The 23,514-nt window shown below is 48.0% G+C and overlaps 1 protein-coding gene across 3 annotated transcripts in view; it reads right to left on the reverse strand.

Moving 5' to 3' along the window:
• LOC136586635 (mycocerosic acid synthase-like polyketide synthase) overlaps positions 1-22,686 on the reverse strand; it is a 47,671-nt gene extending 24,985 nt beyond the window's left edge. The window contains exons 1-3 of one of the 3 annotated variants that reach the window (XM_066584789.1): positions 22,468-22,686; positions 6,486-6,553; positions 4,077-4,230 (exon numbers count right to left, since the gene is read on the reverse strand). In XM_066584789.1, the coding sequence (XP_066440886.1) occupies positions 4,077-4,230; positions 6,486-6,543 (212 nt within the window). In that variant the 5' untranslated portion in view covers positions 6,544-6,553; positions 22,468-22,686. Of the gene's footprint in view, positions 1-4,076; positions 4,231-6,485; positions 6,554-20,036; positions 20,332-22,467 lie in introns of those variants that run through there. The other 2 variants (XM_066584787.1, XM_066584788.1) reach the window with 2 other exon arrangements.
• Between the last annotated feature and the right edge of the window lie 828 nt (positions 22,687-23,514).

Consider the following 23,514-nt stretch of genomic DNA (forward strand, 5'->3'; position numbering starts at 1 on the left):
CCTCCGGTTTCAAATTTGGTTCCAGACCCCAAGGAAGAGCAGGGTATAGTACCTGCAGTTCTTCTCTGTTGTCCCTCCGATCCACCTTCCTGCTTTTAGTTATCCAAGATGGTCCATACAATCTTCAGACTACCTAACCCCCACAGAGCATTGGTAGTGTTACGACTACTAGTTTACTTTACCTGGTTTCTGATTGCCCAGAGCTGCTCGTTTGATCAGCACTGACCAATAAGAGAAAAGTGTATAATGTACATAAAATAGTTAAAGAATTGACGGCTAAAAACAGGATCTGGAGCTGCAGATTCAGAGGCAACAGAAAAGTACAACTTCAAGTAATACACTCCCCTGTCTCAGGACAGAATTTTGTCCCAAAACTGGAGGGTCACTTTAATGCAGAGTTTCTATTGGTACCATTTTTGGTTACATAGGAAAGAGGCTTAAGACACCAAAAAAACCACAATATTCAGCAAAAGCCTCTAGGGAATCCTCCCATGACACTCCCCATACAAGCCATCCTAAGGAGATGCAATTAGAAGAGGACAACAAAAACCACACCGCCTCCCTGCTAGGCTCAGAAAGTGATTCCGAAGATAACCTGCCAATAAATTCATATTCAGACATTAAAAAATATATCAAGGCTCTGCCAACCAGGGATAGCATTAAAGATCTATTCAAGGAATTCACTCAAAACAGTCAAAGAGGACATCTCAGATTTAAGGAAAGGCATGAAAGAAGTGCATGTTAGAATCAACACCCTGGAGGACTTTTGTATTAAGATAATCCACCAGGTAGAAAAAGTCAAAGGTATTCTGATCGATAAACAAAGAATTATACCTCCAAATAATTCACATAGATAACCTGGAGAACCGCTCCAGACATAACATACGTATACGTAGAATTCCAGAGAATGTCCCTGATAAGGAGATCCCCAGCACCCTCTCCCAGATCTTCAATGGCCTTAAAAAGAGATGAAGGCACAGATCTTGGCTTGGAAAGGCTCGCAGAGTCGTCAAGCCCAGATCCGTTAAATCTGATAGGCCATGAGACGTCTTCTGCTGCCTACAAAGCTTTAAAACCAAAGAAAAAATTTAAAACAAAGCCAGCATTGCCAAAAAAAATTGAATTTGACGACAACAAGGTTCAAATCTTTCAAAATCTCTCCAAACTCACACTTAATCTGAGGAGACAATTCCAACCCCTCACAAGAGCGCTGAGAGACAAAGAAATACCCTATAAGTGGCTCCTCCCATTCGGCCTTGCAACCTCATATCCTAATAGAACATGCATGATCAAAACCCCTGGAGGACCACCCCATGATTCTAAGCAAACTAGACCTCTCTCACATTCAAATTTCAGATTGGACATCTGCAGAAGAACCGTTTGATCTTCCCCTTCTCCTCAAAATGGATTCCTGGACCCAAGTCACCCCAAACAAGCCAAAGACGGTGAGAAGATTAGAGCTGGACCACACCAGGTCCCCCAGAAAAGATCGTTCATCAGACACCATTTGACCAGATGGGACACTTCATACCTTCTCATCAATCAGCTCTCCTTTGAGGAGATAAGTATTGACTAGTTTGCTCTTCATTTATTGCAACTTGCCTGTTTATCATTTTTGTTGATTTTTTTCTTCCTTTTTTTGAACTTTGTCATTGTTGCGTTCGGCTACACTGGGAGATCTGGATCTTGCTGGAGCAAATTTAGTTTGATTCATCCAGTTCATCTCGCCGACCTTTGCTATTATAGGATCTTAAGTGATCCCCCTCTGGTTTACGGGCCCTTTCCCCACAAACTTTGGATTTTTTTGCTTTTGAACCTGAGCAGGAGCGGACAAAGTCCATATTCTCCTGCCCAGCTGCTAAAAGTTACCAATTTTTTTGTCCTGTCAGAGAACTTTAACTAGAGATAGTCCAATCACTTATACAATATACCGCAACGCTTCCATATTGCAATACATTGTAATTCTGCAGGCAGTCTATTAAGCTCTGTCTTAGGCAGAGCTTAATAGGATGAAATACATGGCAGACCTGGGAACCATCACAAGGCTCAAGCTGCCTTGACACCTGAATGGCATCCCACAATCTCATTGCAGGTGGAAGAGGATCATTCGGGAGAGAGATCGAGCCCCCACCCTCTGTCAGGCCATTAAAATGTTGCTGTTAGAATTGACAGTAGCATCTAAATGTTTAACAGCCAGGAGTTATCTCCTGTTCTAGCTATTGCAGCTTTAATGCAGAGTTTCTATTGGTACCATTTTCGGCTACATAATAATTTTTTTGGTTGTCAAAGACAGGCAACACCAACAGCATATGGAGTAGGCGTGGCACCTGCAGCTGCTTCATACCCCTGCCCCCCCCACCCCCACTCAAGGAAGAGCTAAAGGGGTTTTCCCACTAACAGCATTTATCTTCTCTTAGTAGGACAGGGTATAAATGTCTGATTGCTGGGGTTAAAAATTCTGGAACCCCTAGTAATCAGAATAGCATACCCTGATTGCATCATGTGAATGGAATGGCAGTGTGCATGCATGGTCGTTGGTCCATTCATTTCCATGGGTCAGAATGAGATAGCTGAGCACGATTCAGTGTGTTCCTTTAGAAACATGCTATTGTATGAACTGTCAGTAAAACTAAAAGCAATATTTTAGACACTCATTGTTAAAACCAATCCCTACCCTAGAAGATGTCCGATAAAACTTTCTCTGTGTGATTGTAACATTGATATAAGTAAGTGATAAAAATATCAGAGTAAAAGGATCATTTATCGTGGAAAACTGAACCCTTGATAGGAGGCTCTAGTACCCTGTTGTACCACCTCCAGCTTGGATACAAGATGCAATACCAGGGGCATGTAGGCTCTAGTACCCTTTTGTACCGCCTCCAGCTTGGATACAAAATGTGGACATGGAGGCTCCAGTACTCTGTAGGCTGCCACTTACTTGGATACAAGATGTAATACAAGTGGGCATGGAGGCTCTAGTACCCTGCTGGGCTACCTCTAGCTTAGATACAAGATGTGATACAGGTGGGCATGGAGGCATATGGGTTCTGTATGGTATCTTGCAGCGTATCGTTCCCCATTTGCAATCTCATAGGCTGTCGAAGTTGGGTTCCCAGATGGTTCTATTAGTAATAAATCTGGCCATGGGGCAGGCCACGGGAGTGTGGCAATATTGTGGGGGCTTCCTGTGACCCCCTTGTCTGTGGGGCCGAGCATTACCCTGCTGGAAAATGCCTCTTGGAAGCCCTGCCATGAGAGGAACACATGTGGCTGCAGGATGTGCTTAACATATCCCTGAGCTGTTATTGTCCCTCATACCCCTACTAGGGGTGACCACCTGTCATATATGATGGCTCCCCAGACCATCACACCAGCAGGGGGCAGTGTGCCGCTCCACAACAAAGGCAGGATTGAGGTACCCCAAGGTCTCCAGACAGGGCCGTCATAAGTCTTCAAACTAAACCTGGATTCCTCATTGAAGACAATGCAGTTCCACTCCGTAGCGGTACAGTTTCGTCTTTCACAACACCACTGCAAACAGTGGTGGCAGTGGATGGGTTTCAAACGCTGTACATGTAATGGGCACTGTGAGAACAAATGTCCTTCAGCCAAGTGCCTGGAAATGGTTCCAACAGACACAGGGACCTGTGACGATGGGTGGTGGACAACAAAACAGTTGGAGCTCCTTGTGCTTCGTCCCAACACCTCCTAACAGTCTGGTGAGAATGGTCCAGCATGATGAGCAATTAGTTGATACGACTATCCAGCTTCTTGCATTCCAATAATGGGGTGAATCTCTTGGATTGCATCGTAGAAGTGTCTAGTGGTCAACAAGCTCTACACAAGTGGAAAAACAGGTCTACTACACACAAAGAGCCTCCAAGAGCCTTTTAGGGCCTCCGGTGACAAGACCATTCATCTAATTACCACAACTCTCATCATTTACAGATCTGCCTGAGATAGAACCGCAGGATGGGGTCTGCAGCAAAAGGACAACTTCTTCTAGGGGTGGGATTTATTTTGACAAAATGTATACTGAAAAATGTAACATCAGTAAAGTGACATAATGTACTTACCCCTCCACAAAAGCAGCTCGCTTGGTACATATTTTTCCTGGCTTATTAGAATCAGAATCATACCAGTGTTTGATGTTAAATCTTTCTTCTGGTATCTCAGTGGTGCAGTTTTTTTCCTCAACAAGAACTTTCCAAAAGTTGTCAATTCCTTCACCTGTACAGTAGAAATATGACATTAGATATCCATGAACTGTGGTAGATAGAGTAATAGGAGGAGATAAATCTATCAGATCTGCAGTAATGACATGATTTGGTTGGAATTGTATCTGGACACTGTATTACTATTTTTCTGGGCTGTGTATCTGGGCACTGTGTAAGCATCGGCACATGATAGTTGTGGAACCTTGCAAGAGATTTTACCCAAGTATGGCTGGTTTCACACAGCCGAGAATCTTGCGGAAGTTTAGTGCATTGTGAGACGCACCAAATCCGTGCAAATATGAACTCTATTCCTTTGAATGGAGTCATATACATGAGCAATGTTTTCCCTCAACGCATCACGGTGAAGGAAAATATTGTGGCATGTTCTATCTTTTCGCTTTCCTCGGAAAACACATCGCCCATTAATTTCAATGGGACCTTAACTACATCGCATGGCTCTCACATACTGTGCGGTGCGCATTTTAGGTTTTTCATTGAAATCAATAGGAAACACTTCTGATCCGCTAACGCGCGTGAAACTCATGGGAAATTTACAGAAGCGGTGCAAGGCGTTTTTAACCTGAAAATTGCCTCACATCCGCTCGCCCCTGTGTAGGTACCCTAAAAATGGCACATCACACACTTCTAATGACCTTACACTTAGTTCCTCTTTAATCTGAATCTCCCTCTTTAGTCTAGAAGATATTTTCCAAGCTGCACAAATTCTCCGGACTGCGCTACCTCAATTAGTTTAGTTCGCAATGTGCAAAAATTAAGTGTGCCCTAAATTCATTTCTTTAGGGAGACTTACCACATTCCTTAATCTATGTCTTGTCTATACTCCCTTTCAGAATTTAATCTCCTTCATCCAACTATATCCCCACGCCTCATACACCCTAATACATCTCATATCTGTACATACATATAGGAGCGGTTGGTGACTGGCTCATACAGCTTTATGTATACTACCCTATTTATATAAAAGATATCCGACTATCATACAGAACAAGCACTGCTACTTCTTGTGTCACCCCTAATTCCTCATAGATTGTTCAAATTTTCTTCTGATTTAAAGGGCTGTCCATTTCTAAACTACTGATGGCCTTTCAGCAGGATAGGCTATCAATAATAGAGCAGTGGGGTCTGCTACCTGGGACCCCCACTCACGAACTGTTTGCTGGGCCAGTGTACTTGTGCACTGAGCTGATTTCTGCAGGAAGGAAACAGATCCATTCTCACTGTAGTGATCAGGCTTGGTATTGCAGGCCAAGTTCCCATTGACTTCCACACAAGCTGCAGATAGGGGATAATTTGCACTTGTGGTACAACCCCTTTAACCGCATAGTGCACCACAAAACTGAATTTCAGAAGTACTGTATTTGTATGTAAAAGAGGTATCTACACCTAGTTACATCTCCAAGCCCACTCCCTTCATTAGTAGGTAATCCACACTACTTAGCTATGTCAAGTGGTTCTTCTCCTCTTAGTTTATTAGACACCCCGCTGCCTCATATATGAGACTGACTGGCACAGGCTTGAGACCAGTGGCAGAAATTCTCAGAGATATTGCACTGTTGATTGGGGAACGGTTCCAGTATCTTCATGTTGGCAATTGAATTAATTTCTTGGTACCAGTCTGTAGGCTTCATGTTCAACTTTCACAATTTAAAAAGGCTATGTCTCTCTTAAGTTGCCCCAGGTCATGTGGTCTGTGGTCTATAGCATGGTGCTTGCAGAGGGCATGTGGGACAGTAGCCCTGGTTTTGTGCTGGCTTGGGAGAGGGAAATGGGGGGCTGCTTTATGGAGGATAGGTGGAATAAATCCTTTGCTTTCACACATGGGCTCTCAATATCCTGTAGGTTACAGGAACTTAAAGGGTTTTTCCATTGCCTTAAATTGCTTCACAAACACTCTGTACTTCCCGGTTGCTGCTGTCCAGGACATGTGACTACTGCAGCCAATCACTGGCCACAGCAGTGACCTTCTATAGTCAGTGGTTGGCTACAGCAGTCACATGTCCTGGTCAGCAGCAACTAGGAAGTGCCTGTGAAGGAATTTTCGATAATAGGAAAACTCTGTTAACTATATTGTAGGGCATAGGACCCTTGTGAAATGATCTCCACTATATTCTTAGGTTTTGCCCCTCTTCTGAAGGTGTTCCTCAGGTCCAAGTATAATGCTCCACATTTGGTGGTTGTACTCCTCATCGCCCCCCCATGGTGGGAAATCTCTCTACTATACAATGTGTTGTGTAAGGTCTCATTTACCTCCTGGGAAATTACATCCTATTCCAACAATTGCTATCTGGTCTTCTAGATCGTTCATTTCTGCAGCCCTGCAAGACAATAAGACATCATACTTAATAGAAGCATTATTGTTAGTATAGAACTGTTTAAAGGGAACCTGCCATGTCCTATAAGTACCAAATACTAAGTTATGGTGCTTATAGGACAGGGAATGAGGAGTCCAGGGATTTGCTTTGCATATTTAGCTGGCTCCCTGTTCTCGCTGTTAGGGAATATATATAATTGTGTAGCAAGGCCGACTCTAGCTTTATATTTCCTTATATGATCAAAATTGTATGTGTAGCTTTAAGAAAGCCACCCACAGATATTTCATAATAAGTGGTTTCTAGATATGGGCGTAGTCTAGCATAGCTGCTTTAGACGTTTATCTAGATGACACAGCCAGTAGAAACACCCTTGATAAGAAAAAATTAATGTTATGGCATGTTCTCGAATAGCAAAAATAAGATGACAAAGCAGAACTTATGTTCTATAAACATGTTTTTCTAAAAGAGATGCACACTTGTTTTTTTATTGGCTTGGTAGATAGGCATACCCTTTAAATGTAAAATTATAAAAGGTCTGTTGTATGAATATAAATCGGAGATCATTCAGATTACACCAAACTGAGTGTGACGTGTCATGATTTCCAGAGCAGCTTCTATCATTTTGTAACAAATTTGACACAAGCAAAGTATAGCTGTTTTGCAGGCTTGCTGTGACATCATAATGTGGGGCCCAAAGGCACATCCTTCGTCCAGCTGACAACCTAGTAACCCTCCACCAAAAAGGATGGACAGATTTCTCAGAGCTCCATTAAAAGGGTAAGAAAATTTATTTTTTCTTACGTTTACTACCAGGGGCGTACCTAAAGGCTCAGGGGCCCGGGTGCAAAAGTTCAGCTCGGGCTCCCCCCTTCCCTTTCTCACCGCGTCCCCATACCTAAATCGTGCTGCATACAGCTGCAAAATGAATTTCCATACATGAATTAGCCCCACTAATGCATTTCCTGCACTACATAAAAATTTGTTTGTAGCCCCTTAGGCCACTCTCACACACACCGCTTTTTATCGCAGTATACTGCTCCCATTCATTTGAATGTGATTACTCAGACGTGAGCTCGTAAAGCAGTGATTTTCGAGAGCCATCTGTCCTGTTTTTGTGTTTTCTAACACACCTCCCCACCCATCACAATAATGGGGTGCATTAAAACTGCTTTACGATGTGTTCTAATATGCTGCTCAAAATTGAGGTAAAAACCCCACAATTTTAAGCTGTGCTTTCTGAACGCATGTCTTAGAGCAGCCTTAGGCCTTAGTCACATGGGCGTTTTTTCCCGCGATTTGCAGATCGCATGACGGATGCGCATACGCAAATCGCGTGACCGGGGCTGAAAAATCGCCCGAAAAAACTGCTCCTAGCCGCATTTCAATAGAAACGGGCCGTAGCAGTGCAGCGCTGTCCAGCGCATTGAATTCAATGGAGCCAGCAATACAGCCGGCTCCATTGAAAGCAATGCGCTGCGGGCGATCTCACGATGAATTTTTGGGAAGTGCTTAAATATATAAACCCTTCCCTGCAATTCATCCAGAAATGTGTAAAAATAAAAAAAATATATATACTCACCTGGTCCCGGCAGACGGAGTTCATCCGCGGCCGGTGGCAGTTCTCCTGAACTGCGCTCTGTAGTATTCAGCAGCCTGCTGAATGAACTGCCTCTGATTGGTCACAGCCTGACCAATCAGAGGCAGCTCTCACTCACACCCATTTTTAAGCCCTTCCCGAAAATTCATCCCGCGCTCGCCGGCAGCACATTGCTTTCAATGGAGCCGGCTGTATTGCCGGCTCCATTGAATTCAATGGGCAAACATCATTTTTCTGTTACAGCTGTGGCAGAGAAGAATGATTTGTCTTCTATATGTTCTCAATGGGATCGGCTCTGCTGCCGCCGGCCCCATTGAGCGCATATAGAGAAGAAAACAGGAATCGCAGATCGCAGATAGGTGCGATCTGCGATTTCTGTTCTATAATTTATCGCACGAGCGCATAAAAAGCGCTTATGTGTCCGATACCATTGCAAAGCAATGGTTTTATAAAATCGCCGGACGCATGCGCATGCACAAATCGCGAGTGCGCATACTGTCACAGCACCCTCCTACCCACGCAACAAATTACTGTGACAAAAACTCCCTCTTCCTCTTCTCCCAACGACAAGTCTATGTGACAGCAGCCCCTTCAGCGACAAGTCTATGTGACAGATATGACAGCACCCCATGATGACAAGTCTATGTGACAGCATTCGACGGCCAAAAGTCTATGTGACAGCACCCCACTGCAAAAAGTCTATGTGACAGCAGCCCATGTCCAAAAGTCTATGTGACAACACCCCACAACCAAAAGTCTATGTGGCAGCACCCCACTGCAAAAAGAATATGTGACCGCAACCCCACTGCAAAAAGTCTATGTGACAGCACCTGCTGCAAAGAGTCTATATGACAGCACCCCATGGCTAAAAGTCTATGTGACAGCACCCCCACTACAAAAAGTCTATGCGACAGCACCCCACGGCTAAAAGTCTATGTGTCAGCACCCCCACTGTATAAAGTCTATGTGACAGCACCCCCACTGTATAAAGTCTATGTGACAGCACCCCACGGCCAAAAGTCTATGTGACAGCACCCCCACTGCAAAAAGTCTATGCCACTGCACACACATGCCCCCTAGTGTCCCTCCACAGTGCCCCTGCCACTCTGTGCCACCACACACATGCACCCCCCCAGTGCTCCCTCCAAAGTGCACCCCAGTGTCCCCTTACAGTGCCCTTTTCAAAGCGCCCCTCCTCCCACAGTGCCCCTCCCTCCAAAGTGTCCCCTCACAGTGCCCCCCACACACACATGCCCCCCCACAGTGCCCCCCAGTGTTCCTCCAAAGAGCCCCCCGCCACACAGTGCCCCACACACATGCACCCTCCACAGTGCCCCCTCCAAAATGCCCCCCCCGCAGTGCCTTCCCTTCCCCCACAGTGCCTCCTCCACAGTGCCCCCCACTCATATCCTCCCCCACACACACATGCACCCTCCACAGTGACCCCCTGACCCCCGGTGTTCATCCACAGTGCCCCCACTGTGCCCCCTCCCTCCAGTGTCCCCCCCACAGTGCCCCCTCCACAAGTACAGTGACACCTATATATAGATAAAAGTCTATGCGACAGCACCTCACTGCCAAAAGTCTATGTGACAGCACCCCATGGCCAAAAGTCGGTGTGACAGCACCCCACGGCCAAAAGTTTATGTGACAACACCCCATGGCCAAAAGTCTGTGTGACAGCACCTCACGGCCAAAAGTCTATGTGACAGCAGCCCATGGCCAAAAGTATATGTGACAGCACTTCCACTGCAAAAAGTCTATGAGACAGCAACTCCACTGCAAAAAGTCTATGTGACAACACCCCATGGCCAAAAGTCTATGTGACAGCAACCCCACGGCTAAAAGTTTATGTGACAGAACCCCACAGCCAAAAGTCTATGTGACAGCACCTCCACGCGATAAGTCTATGTGACAGGATCCCCCTCCCCGCCACCCGAAGGACCAGTGACAGTCTATGTAATAGTACCCTACGGCCAAAAGTCTATGTGATAGCAGCCCACGGACAAAAGTCTATGTGACAGCAACCCCACTGCAAAATGTCTATGTGACAGCACCCCCGGTGACAAGTCTATGTGACAGCACTCCACAGCCAAAAGTCTATGTGACAGCACCCCCTGTCCAAAAGTCTATGTGACAGTACCCCAAGGCCAAAAGTCTATGTGACAGCACCCCACGGCCAGAAGTCTATGTCAAAACACACCATGGCCAAAAGTCTCTGTGACAGCACCTCCACGCGATAAGTCTATGTGACAGTCTATGTGACCAGTGACAGCCCGGCACCCCACCTGCAGGACCAGTGACAGCCCCCTCCCCACCCTCCGCTCAGGACTGCAGTGATAGCACCCGCACACTTTCCCCCAGACCAGTGACATGCAGGCACCCACAATTTCCCCACCCCCCAGACCAGTGACGGTGCGGCACTCCCCTCTCCCCCTGCCCAACCAGTGACATGCAGGCACCTGCACCCCCCCAGTCCAGTGACATGCAAGCACCTGCACCCCCCTTCCCCGACCAATGACATGCCAGCACCGCACCCCCCCTCCCCGCAAGACCAGTAACAGCACGTCACTCCTTCCCATACCATTGACATGCTGGCACCCGCACCCCCCTTCCCCCCTCCCCCCTGACACCAGGAACAGCACGGCACACCCCCACCTTCCAAGACCAGTGACATGCCGGCACCCCCCCCTCCTTTCTGACCAGTGACAGCACGGCACCCCCCCCCCCCCCCCTTCCCAGACCAGTGACATGCCGGCAACCGCACCGCTCCTCCCCCCCCTTCCCGACCAGTGACAGTGCGGCACTCCCCCCTCCCTTCTCAGACCAGTGACATGCTGGCACCCGCATCCCCCCCCCCTCCCAGACCAGTGACATGGCAGCACCCGCACTCCCCCCTCCCTTCCCAGACCAGTGACATGCCGGCGCTGGCACCCGTACTCCCCCTCAGCCCCCCTACCAGTGACAGCGTGGCACCCCTTCTTCCCAGATCAGTGACATGCCGGCACCTACCCCCCAACCCCACCTTCTTTCCCAAGACCAGTAACATACCCAGCAGTTGAGGACGGTCCACCAGGGGAAGCTGCTCCTCTTCTTCTGGTGAAGCCGTTGCCATGGAGTGAGAAGACTGCGTATGTGCCTGCCCCAGGCGCATTCACGAGGACCCAACCAGCCAGCAAGAGCTACTGCGCCTGCACGACTACTGGATGATGAGACACCGCTGGCAGCTGACAGCAACAGCCCACCACTAGGACTGACATGCCGCCGTTTTTTTTAATTTATTTATTTTGATTTCAATTTTCTGTCTAGGGCTCTAGATGTAGGGTATTCCATCTAAAAGATTACTATAGATAGAATCTATCCTAAAATCTTGCAGAGCATTAGGGTTCTTTAGTAGAGATGAGCGAACGTGTTCTTCCGAGCTTGATATTCGTGCGAATATTAGGGTGTTCGGGATGTTCGTTATTCGTAACGAACACCATGCGGTGTTCTGGTTACTTTCACTTCCTTCCCTGAGACGTTAGCGCGCTTTTCTGGCCAATTGAAAGACAGGGAAGGCATTACAACTTCCCCCTGTGACATTCAAGCCCTATACCACCCCCCTGCTGTGAGTGGCTGGGAAGATCAGGTGTCACCCGAACATAAAAGTCGGCCCCTCCCGCGGTTCGCCTCAGATGCCGTGTGAGTTAGATGAGGGACAGTGCTGTTTGTACCGGAGCTGCTGTAGGGAAAGAATTGGTAGTTAGTGTAGGCTTCAAGACCCCCCAAAGGTCCTTATTAGGGCCACTGATAGCTGTGTGTTGGCTGCTGTTAGCAGTGGCAATTTTTTTTTTCTCAAAATCGGCTCTGCAGAGCGTTGCACCTGGCATTAGGGACAGAAGTGCTGCATAGGCAGGGAGAGTGTTAGGAGTGAGTGTAGCCTTCAAGAACCTCAACGGTCCTTTCTAGGGCCATATTTAACCATGTGCAGTACTGTCCAGGCTGCTGTTAGCTGTGCTGCATTTTTTTTTGCTTCTCAAAATCGCCTCTGCAGAGCATTGCACCCTCCATTGATACTGCAGGGAAAGAATTGTATAGGCAGGGCCACAACACAGTTATTATTCATTGAATATACGCAGTGCTGCCTTTTGGTGCAAAAAAACGGAAAATAACTCTATTTGTCCTGCCTCTGTCCGTCCTAACGCTGGTGGACACGTGTCGGCTGCGTGTGCAACCTGTAAAAATCAGACGCACCCAGCTACGTTTTACTCCTGGCTTTGCCATTTGCTTTCCTTAATTGGGAAAAAAAATACCTGCTCTGCCACAGTTAATAACTCTGCTACCCTCACGTTCTGTGACACATTAGCAGGAAAACAGCACAGTTATTAAACTTCTCATGTTCATAGAATATACGCAGTGCTGTCTTTTGGTGCAAAAAAACGGAAAATAATTCTATTTGTCCTGCCTCTGTCCGTCCTAACGCCGGTGGACACGTGTCGGCTGCGTGTGCAACCTTTAAAAATCAGACGCACCCAGCTACGTTTTACTCCTGGCTTCGCCATTTGCTTTCCTTAATTGGGAAAAAAAATACCTGTTCTGCCACAGTTAATAACTCTGCTACCCTCACGTTCTGTGACACATTAGCAGGAAAACAGCACAGTTATTAAACTTAGATTATTCATTCACTAGAGGCAGTGGGGCCTTTCGTTTTCAAAAAAGGGAAAAAATTATATTTGGCCTGCAGTCTTGCGCCAATTTATTAGCTGCCTGTGAAATCAAATCACTGGTAATACAGCATGCTGAGGGGTAGGGGTAGGCCTAGAGGACGTGGACGCGGCCGAGGACGCGGAGGGCCAAGTCAGGGTGTGGGCACAGGCCAAGCTCCTGATCCAGGTGTGTCGCAGCCGACTGCTGCGCGATTAGGAGAGAGGCACGTTTCTGGTGTCCCCACATTCATCGCCCAATTAATGGGTCCACGCGGGAGACGGTTATTAGAAAATGAGCAGTGTGAGCAGGTCCTGTCGTGGATGGCAGAAAGTGCTTCGAGCAACCTATCGTCTACCCGCAGTTCTGCGCCGTCCACTGCTGCAAATCCGAATCCTCTGTCTGCTGCTCCTCCTTCCTCCCAGCCTCCTCACTCCACTACAATAACACCTGCTCAGGAGCGGGAACACTCCCAGGAACTGTTCTCGGGCCCCTGCTTAGATTGGGCAGCAGCGGTTCCTCTCCCACCAGAGGAGTTTATCGTCACTGATGCCCAACCATTCGAAAGTTCCCGGGGTCCGAGGGAAGAGGCTGGGGACTTCCGCCAACTGTCTCAACAACTTTCTGTGGGTGAGGAGGACGATGACGATCAGACACAGTTGTCTTGCAGTGAGGTAGTAGTAAGGGCAGTAAGTCCGAGGGAGCAGCGCACAGAGGATTCGGAGGAAGAGCAGCAGGACGATGAGGTGACTGACCCCACCTGGTGTGCAACGCTTACTCAGGAGGACAGGTCTTCAGAGGGGGAGTCAAGGGCATCAGCAGGGCAGGTTGCAAGAGGCAGTGCGGTGGCCAGGGGTAGAGGCAGGGCCAGACCGAATAATCCACCAAGTGTTTCCCAAAGCGCCCCCTCGCGCCATGCCACCCTGCAGAGGCCGAGGTGCTCTAAGGTCTGGCAGTTTTTCACAGAGACGCCTGACGACCGACGAACAGTGGTGTGCAACCTTTGTCGCGCAAAGCTCAGCCGGGGAGCCAACACCAACAGCCTCACCACCACCACCATGCGCAGACATATGATGGCCAAGCACCCCGCAAGGTGGGACGAAGGCCGTTCAGCGCCTGCGGTTTGCACCCCTGCCTCTCCACCTGTGCCCCAACCTGCCACTGAGATGCAACCCCCCTCTCAGGACACAGGCACTACCGTCTCCTGGCCTGCACCCACACCCTCACCTCCGCTGTCCTCGGCCCCATCCAGCAGTGTAGTTCAGCGCACCGTCCAGCCGTCGCTTGCGCAACTGTTGGAGCGCAAGCGCAAGTACGCCGCCACGCACCCGCACGCTCAAACGTTAACCGTCCGCATAGCAAAATTCATCAGCCTTGAGATGCTGCCGTATAGGGTTGTGGAAACGGAGTCCTTCAAAAGTATCATGGAGGCGGCGGCCCCGCACTACTCAGTTCCCAGTCGCCACTACTTTTCCCGATGTGCCGTCCCAGCCCTGCACGACCACGTCTCCCGCAACATTGTACGCGCCCTCACCAACGCGGTTACTGCCACGGTCCACTTAACTACGGACACGTGGACAAGCACAGGCGGGCAGGGCCACTACATCTCCCTGACGGCACATTGGGTGAATTTAGTGGAGGCTGGGACAGAGTCAGAGCCTGGGACCGCTCATGTCCTACCCACCCCCAGAATTGCGGGCCCCAGCTCGGTGGTGGTATCTGCGGAGGTATATGCTTCCTCCACTAAAGCACCCTCCTCCTCCTCCTCCTCTGTCTCGCAATCAAGATGTGTTAGCAGCAGCATGTCGCCAGCAGTCGGTGTCGCGCGGTGTGGCAGCACAGCGGTGGGCAAGCGTCAGCAGGCCGTGCTGAAACTACTCAGCTTAGGCGATAAGAGGCACATGGCCCACGAACTGCTGCAGGGTCTGACACAGCAGACCGACCGCTGGCTTGCGCCGCTGAGCCTCCAACCGGGCATGGTCGTGTGTGACAACGGCCGTAACCTGGTGGCGGCTCTGCAGCTCAGCAGCCTCACGCACGTGCCATGCCTGGCCCACGTCTTTAATTTGGTGGTTCAGCGCTTTCTGAAAAGCTACCCACGCTTGTCAGACCTGCTCGTAAAGGCGCGCCGGCTCTGCGCACATTTCCGCAAGTCCCACACGCACGCTGCCACCCTGCGGACACTGCAACATCGGTTTAATCTGCCAGTGCACCGACTGCTGTGCGACGTGCCCACACAGTGGAACTCTACGCTCCACATGTTGGCCAGGCTCTATGAGCAGCGTAGAGCTATAGTGGAATACCAACTCCAACATGGGCGGAGTAGTGGGAGTCAGCCTCCTCAATTATTTACAGAAGAGTGGGCCTGGTTGGCAGCCATCTGCCAGGTCCTTGGAAACTTTGAGGAGTCTACCCAGGTGGTGAGCGGCGATGCTGCAATCATTAGCGTCACCATTCCTCTGCTATGCATCTTGAGAAGTTCCCTGCAAAGCATAAAGGCAGACGCTTTGGAATCGGAAACGGAGGCGGGGGAAGACAGTATGTCGCTGGATAGTCAGAGCAACCTCATGTCTATATCTCAGCGCGTTGAGGAGGAGGGGGAGGAGCATGAGGAGGAGGGGGAAGAGACAGCTTGGCCCACTGCTGAGGGGACAGATGATGCTTGCCTGTCATCCTTTCAGCGTGTATGGCCGGAGGAGGAGGAGGAGGAGGATCCTGAAAGTGATCTTCCGAGTGAGGACAGCCATGTGTTGCGTACAGGTACCCTGGCACACATGGCTGACTTCATGTTAGGATGCCTTTCTCGTGACCCTCGCATTCAACGCATTCTGGCCACTACGGATTACTGGGTGTACACACTGCTAGACCCACGGTATAAGGAGAGCCTTTCCACTCTCATTCCCGAAGAGGAAAGGGGTTCGAGAATGATGCTATACCACAGGGCGCTGGTGGACAAACTGATGGTAAACTTCCCATCCGACAGCGCTAGTGGCCGAAGGCGCATTTCCGCGGCCCAGGTAGCAGGGGAGGCGCAGAGATCAGGCAGCATGTACAGCGCAGGCAGGGGAACATTATCCAAGGCCTTTGCCAGCTTTATGGCTCCCCAGCAAGACTGTGTCACCAGTCCCCAGTCAAGGCTGAGTTGGCGGGCGCACTGTAAAAGGATTGTGAGGGAGTACGTAGCCGATCGCACGACCGTCCTCGGTGACGCCTCTGCCCCCTACAACTACTGGGTGTCGAAGCTGGACACGTGGCCTGAACTCGCGCTGTATGCCCTGGAGGTGCTTGCTTGTCCTGCGGCTAGCGTCTTGTCGGAGAGGGTGTTTAGTGCGGCTGGGGGAATCATCACAGATAAGCGTACCCACCTGTCAACCGACAGTGCCGACAGGCTTACACTCATCAAGATGAACAAAGCCTGGATTTCCCCAGACTTCTCTTCTCCACCAGCGGACAGCAGCGATACCTAAACAATACGTAGGCTGCACCCGCGGATGGAAGCATCGTTCCCTATCACCATCCAAAACGGGGACCTTTTAGGTTCATCAATCTGTGTATAATATTCCTCCTCCTCCTGCTCCTCCTCCTGAAACCTCACATAATCACACCGAACGGGCAATTTTTCTTAGGCCCACAAGGTTCAGTCATATAATTTTTCTAAACAATTTTTATACGTTTCAATGCTCATTAAAGCGTTGAAACTTGCACCTGAACCAATTTTTACTTTTACTGGGCTGCCTCCAGGCCTAGTTACCAATTAAGCCACATTAACCAAAGCGATTAATGGGTTTCACCTGCCCTCTTGGTTGGGCATGGGCAATTTTTCTCAGGTACATTAGTACACCAATTTTTGGGGGCCCTCGCCTACAGTGTAATCCAATTAATTTTTTGCCCACCTGCATTACAGCTGACGTAACATCAGCTGTGTTGGGCACTGCAATGGGATATATTTATGTACCGCCGGTGGGTTCCAGGGAGCCACCCATGCTGTGGGTCCACAGGGAGTTGTAACTGCATGTGTCCACTTCTAAAGAACCCCGGTCTGACTGGGGCATGCAGTGTGGGCCGAAGCCCACCTGCATTAAACATGACATTATTACCTCAGCTGTGATGGGCAATGAAATGGGATATATTAATGTACCGCCTGTGGGTTCCAGGGAGCCACCCATGCCGTGGGTGCACACGGAATTCCCATTGCGGAGTTGTACCTGCCTGTGACTATTTATAAAAAAACGCGGTCTGACTGGGGCATGCAGACACCTTGACAGAATGAATAGTGTGTGGCACATAGGTTCCCCATTGCTATGCCCACGTGTGCAGCTCCAGATGGAGGTGGCACAGGATTGGATTTCTCATTGCTTCTGTACAGCATTGTGGACTATCACCCCGCCCCTTTTAAAGAGGGTCGCTGCCTAGCCGTGCCAACCCTCTGCAGTGTGTGCCTGCGGTTCCTCTGGCAGACGCACTTATAGATAGACATGAGGGTGGCGTGGCATGAGGGCAGCTGAAGGCTGGGCAGGGACAGTTTGGTGTGCGCTGTGGACACTGGGTCGTGGGGGGGGGGGTTGGGCAGCATGTTACCCAGGAGAAGTGGCAGCGGAGTGTCATGCAGGCAGGGATTGTGCTTTGTTGGAGGTAGTGTGGTGCTTAGCTAAGGTATACATTGCTAATGAGGGCTTTTCAGAAGTAAAAGTTGTTGGGAGGGGGGGGGGCACTCTTGCCGCTATTGTGGCCTAATAGTGGGACCTGTGAACTTGAGATGCAGCCCAACATGTAGCCCCTCGCCTGCCCTATCCGTTGCTGTGTCGTTCCCATCACTTTCTTGAATTGCCCAGATTTTCACAAACGAAAACCTTAGCGAGCATCGGCGATATACAAAAATGCTCGGGTCGCCCATTGACTTCAATGGGGTTCGTTATTCGAAACGAACCCTTGAGCATCGCGAAAAGTTCGTCTCAAGTAACGAGCACCCGAGCATTTTGGTGCTCGCTCATCTCTAATGAGAATACAACTAAGCCATTATTATTTTGTTACTTTTGTCCTGCCCTTTTCAAGAGCCTTAACTTTGTTGTTTTGCTGTCAGTCAGAGTCTGTGTTTTATATATGTTGTAGGACCTGCAATAATGGCACCAGGGGGCAGAGCATGAGAAGCACTCACATACTAACTGATAAGTGGTCGTTAGTAGTTTGGTAGCATGTGACAGTTTCCCTTTAAACTGCAGTGACAAGTCATACAGGTTTTTACAGCACTCACTAACACTAAGGCCTCATGTCCACTCAAAAAATACAATCCGCGCAGATTCTGCCGTGGATTTCTGCGGTGGATTCCGTGCGGATTTGCTTTAAAGGGGTTGTCCCGCGAAACAAAGTTGGGGTATACACTTCTGTATGGCCATATTAATGCACTTTGTAATGTACATTGTGCATTAATTATGAGCCATACAGAAGTTATTCACTTACCTGTTCCGTTGCTGGCGTCCCCGTCGCCATGGTTCCGTCTAATTTTCAGCGTCTAATCGCCCGATTAGACGCACTTGCGCAGTCCGGTCTTCTCCCTTCTGAATGGGGCCGCTCGTGCTGAAGAGTTGGTCCTCGTAGCTCTGCCCCGTCACGTGTGCCGATTCCAGCCAATCAGGAGGCTGGAATCGGCAATGGACCGCACAGAAGACCTGCGGTCCACCGAGGGTGAAGATCCCGGCGGCCATCTTCGCAAGGTAAGTAAGAAGTCACCGGAGTGCGGGGATTCGGGTAAGTACTATCCGTTTTTTTTTTCCAGCACATGCATCGGGTTTGTCTCGCGCCGAACGAGGGGGCTATTGAAAAAAAAAAAACCGTTTCGGCGTGGGACAACCCCTTTAACCCTTTCCAATCCACTGTCTGACGTCTGAAGACATTATGATTTAAGGCTGTACAGCGCCGATGTTGGAAGACGTTCGTCGGGGTTCTCTTATTGTATATTGCCAGCCTCTCTGCTGTCAAAGCCTATCCAACATGTCACCTCATGCAGTACTGGGTTTAGCTAGCATATAGCGCCATTGTATAACGGCAGAAAAAGAGTAAGACCCCTAGGAAAACCAGGATACAAATTGGATTGGAAAGGGTTAAATGGCATTTTTTTGCATGCAGATATCCGTACACATTGCTATCAATGTAATAGCAATATTGCCAATCCGCGCGGATTCCGCGGCAAATGGAGCATGCCGCGTTTTTTCTCCCGCGCAGGAAAAACGCAAATCATTTAAAATGCCATCCGCGGGTGCAAAAATCAATTTAATGGACCCGCGGATGGCAATCAATCCCTATGGGCAAAATCCGCTGTGGATCCCCTGCGTAATTCCATTATTCCATTTACCCACTGGACATGAGGCCGGGGAAAATCAGATCTGCTGCGGATTTGTAACGCGGATTTGGGTTGCAGATGCTCTGCAATTTTCTTTTATTTTTCATGCAGGAGATCAATTGAGCTTTGTGCTCTATGAGCTCCCGCACGCGTGATCCGCACTAAAATGGAGCATGTCCATTTTTTTCATGCTCCAGAAATTTTTTAATTACCATCCGCGGGTATTTATCTACCCACAGGTGGTCAATGCATTCCTATGTGGCGCGGATCCGCGTGCGGGAAAAACGCTGCGGATTTTAATTCTTATTTTCCCCGTGGACATGAGGCCTAAGGGCTCCTGCACATTTGCGTTTTTCTTGCGCGTCTTTTTTTTCACGATATCGCGGGTCTTAAGGGTTCATTCCCACAGCCGTATGTGTAAACCGCTGTGTGGATTACACAGCTTTTCTCCGCTGTGTGAGCAGTAAGTCAGCTATTGCTGCATACAGCAGCGATTGTGCACTGCGTATGACAGAGTGCCTCACGTATGTCATGCACACTGTCATGCGCAGTGTGACTAGTTTCTTTTTATTTTTTTAAATTCTTCACTCTGTCTCATATCAGTGTTGTGTACGCAATACCACACATATGCTTTGTATTGTGCATATACAGCGTCGAATATGCAACTGTATTGCTACCTTGAAAAGCAACAAGTTTGGACACGGCTTTAGAGAAGGACAAGTGGGTTGATAATAAACAAAATTATATAAAATGGATGATAGCTAAACTAATTTATATAAAATCTTACACCATTTTCTTAGGCAAAGGTTAAATACTGGTATCACCAAGCAAAACACATGAACATATTAACATTACATGAATATACTTACAACACAAATGACATCTGTTCAGCTGGATAAATACCCACCACTGGACAGAGTCCATCACCTAGGGGTGTTTTTCCATCATCTGACCAATTTACCATCAGTTGGGAGAGCACCAGCGAAGCGGATCAGAGTTTCTCCTGGGGAAATTCCGCACTGCATAAGGCGCCCCTAGTGCAGGCCCAGTTTGCTCTGACCATCTTGGTTCTACCCCAGCTTATATACACAGAAAAATGTGTACGTGCAGCTATTGACAACTTTGAGTCCTACACACCTGTGGTTGGCCAATCCTTCAGGCATCTACTAGTCAAAGAACACAAGAAGACCCTTCAGAGAATTGATAGCTCAGTGCCAGATAATTACAATGTCAAAAGTCACAGTACCATTCAGTAATTGATGGCTCATCCTCAGTTAATTACAAAGCTCCATTGGTTTACAGGATAACAATCTACACACTAGACATACCTAAATGAGTTTTACAGGGTCAGGTCAGTTACAGTTCACATTAATTTTATCCTGACAAAATTAAAGGGGTTGTCCCGCGGCAGCAAGTGGGTCTATACACTTCTGTATGGCCATAATAATGCACTTTGTAATATACATTGTGCATTAATTATGAGCCATACAGAAGTTATAAAAAGTTTTTTACTTACCTGCTCCGTTGCTAGCGTCCTCGTTCCCATGGAGCCGACTAATTTTCGCCCTCCGATGGCCAAATTAGCCGCGCTTGCGCAGTCCGGGTCTTCTGCAGTCTTCTATGGAGCCGCTCGTGCAGAATGCTGGCTCCGTGTAGCTCCGCCCCGTCACGTGCCGATTCCAGCCAATCAGGAGGCTGCAATCGGCAATGGACCGCACAGAAGAGCTGCGGTCCACGGAGCAAGAGGATTCCGGCGGCCATCTTCACCGGTAAGTATTGAAGTCACCGGAGCGCGGGGATTAAGGTAAGCGCTCCGGTAAGCTTTCTTTACGTCCCTGCATCGGGGTTGTCTCGCGCCGAACGGGGGGGGGGTTGAAAAAAAAAAAACCCGTTTCGGCGCGGGACAACCCCTTTAAGGATATAAGAAATCCCTTTCTACAACTATCTATACAATCGACCCTTGATTACTTATATCCATCATAACTTAAAGGAATGAATTCAAAATGTCTTTCCATATTTTGTAAGCTATACAATGATTCTATACTGTGAGTCCAATACATAACAATCTACTTAGCATGGGGTGCATTAACCAATTAAGCATTTTAGAAACAGTTGTTGACCATTCCGTAAATATATCATTCCAACAAAAACTTGTATCAGCTTTCCTTTTTGTCTCAATGCTGACTCATTTATTAGATACTAAAATTAGTTTGCTTCTCCACATCTAAGAACTTTTCACAATTTAAATTATGGATGTGACTCTTACTGTCAATCCTCAACTTCAAATTTGGGCAACCAGTATCACTATGGATATAATGATGGTCCATATATAGTTGGTAAGATTAAAATCTAGACATTAAAATCTGTATTTTGAATTTTAAAGTAATTAAACTCTCTGGTACAGTAGGTATCATAATATTGCACACAGGGATTTCTGGAACAATCCATATATCTAATGGAATTCTTTCTTTAAATATATTCCTCCATACACTTTCATTATTAATCATCAAATCTGATTGAACTTTATCTTTTTCATGAGATATATATATATTATATATATATATATATATATATACATACACACATATATACACACACACATACACTGTATATATATATATATATATATATATATATATATATATATATATATATATATATATATATATAGAACATATATAAAGGTTTCCATTATGTCTTCCCTGATCAGCGCCCATCATACTCAACTGTGAAGAAATGGTGTGCCAACTTTTAAAGGGGTGCTTTTTCCACCCAAGATGCTGAAAGATCTGGAGACCCATCACAATGTTACCACCGGAAATTGCTGTCTTCCTGACATGGTTTCAGAAGAAAACAATAGCTGAGATACTGCAGATATCTACAGACAGATCAGGGAGCTTGGAAAACGGAAACTAGAAGTTTGCTGAACATTTAGCAGCAGGTTCCTGCCAAACTTTAGGTCCCAAGTCCATGGCCGAGGCAGAATATCGCTAGGGATGAGGGGTAGAGCTAATAGATAAATCACGATTCTCCGCGGTGAGCCTAAGTCCCAAGAGCGGAGAATCGCTATGACTCTCTGCTCTTGGACGTCGGCGCTGCGCTTTTCATCACAACCCTATGGAAAGCTTTACAGCGCGTGATCCGCTGGCTATTTATCGCACGTGAATCATCGCCCATGGACAGGCAGCCTAACTACATCCACAGCAATCACAGTAAAATCCACAGTATCTCCAGTGCATCTCTCATAAACCCAGGGAGGTTTGCTGTATCTCTACCAGCAGCTTAATCAGTGTGACTTACTTTAGGCGGTCCCTGCTTCTCTTCTGTATTTTCCCTAGCTTGTATCTCCCCGCAATATTGCTTGTTCCTTATCCAAGCCTTGGGGTCTACTTCAGGTCTAGTCTAGACGTGCTTTATTCCTGCCGGTCTCCACATACAAAGACTGAGGCTCCTTCAAGGGCTGGCAATAAAGGTGTCGTTTTCAGGTGTACTTCAGTGGAGTAGAAACAGATAAGTCACTTCCCACTCTGCTCTGCTCCACACACGCTCTAATCTGAGCCAAACAGGTGGTGCAGACTCTTATACCACTTCCAGAAGCTCCGAGCATCTTGTGGCTCAACCCCTCTTCTGCCAATCATGGCTCAGGTGCCACAGAGGGGCTGAGTAACAGTAGAGGATTTCCCAGTCACTAAGGGCAAGCAGAGTCACAGGAGATACAGACATATGATCAAATACAGAAAAATATGATGAAACAGTAAAGTGACAAGATGTCTAGATTTAGGTAGGACAGTCCTGCTTTTCGCCGGGACCCCAGCGGGACAGCCGTTTGTCCCGCTTTTGGGATGTCTGGTCACCAAGAAGGCGATTACCAGCTATTTCTCTTCTCAACTCAGATATCAAACTATATGCAAAAATAAGAGCTAATAGGCTATTTCCCATTTTACCCCAACTCATTAAAAATGATCAAGTAGGGTTTACGAGGGGACACCAGGCTCCAGACGGAACTAGACGATTGATCGATCTAGTCACCAAAATTGGCCAAACGCGAATGCCTTCTCTGTTCCTCGCTCTGGACGCGGAGAAGGCATTCGACAGGGTGCATTGGGGATTTATGCGCCACACGCTAGAAAAATTTGGCCTCTCAGGGCTGATCCTATCTGCCGTGGCAGCCCTTTATACCGCTCCTTCAGCTTCCGTACTAACAAATGGGGTCCTATCCGAACCATTTCAAATTACACATGGTACACGACAAGGGTGCCCACTTTCCCCTCTGGTATTCTCAATGATGATAGAACCATTGGCGGAGGCAATAAGGACTAACCCACAAATACAAGGCATCCCTATAGG

Source organism: Eleutherodactylus coqui, chromosome 12, assembly GCF_035609145.1.
Source record: "Eleutherodactylus coqui strain aEleCoq1 chromosome 12, aEleCoq1.hap1, whole genome shotgun sequence".
NCBI lineage: Eukaryota > Metazoa > Chordata > Amphibia > Anura > Eleutherodactylidae > Eleutherodactylus > Eleutherodactylus coqui.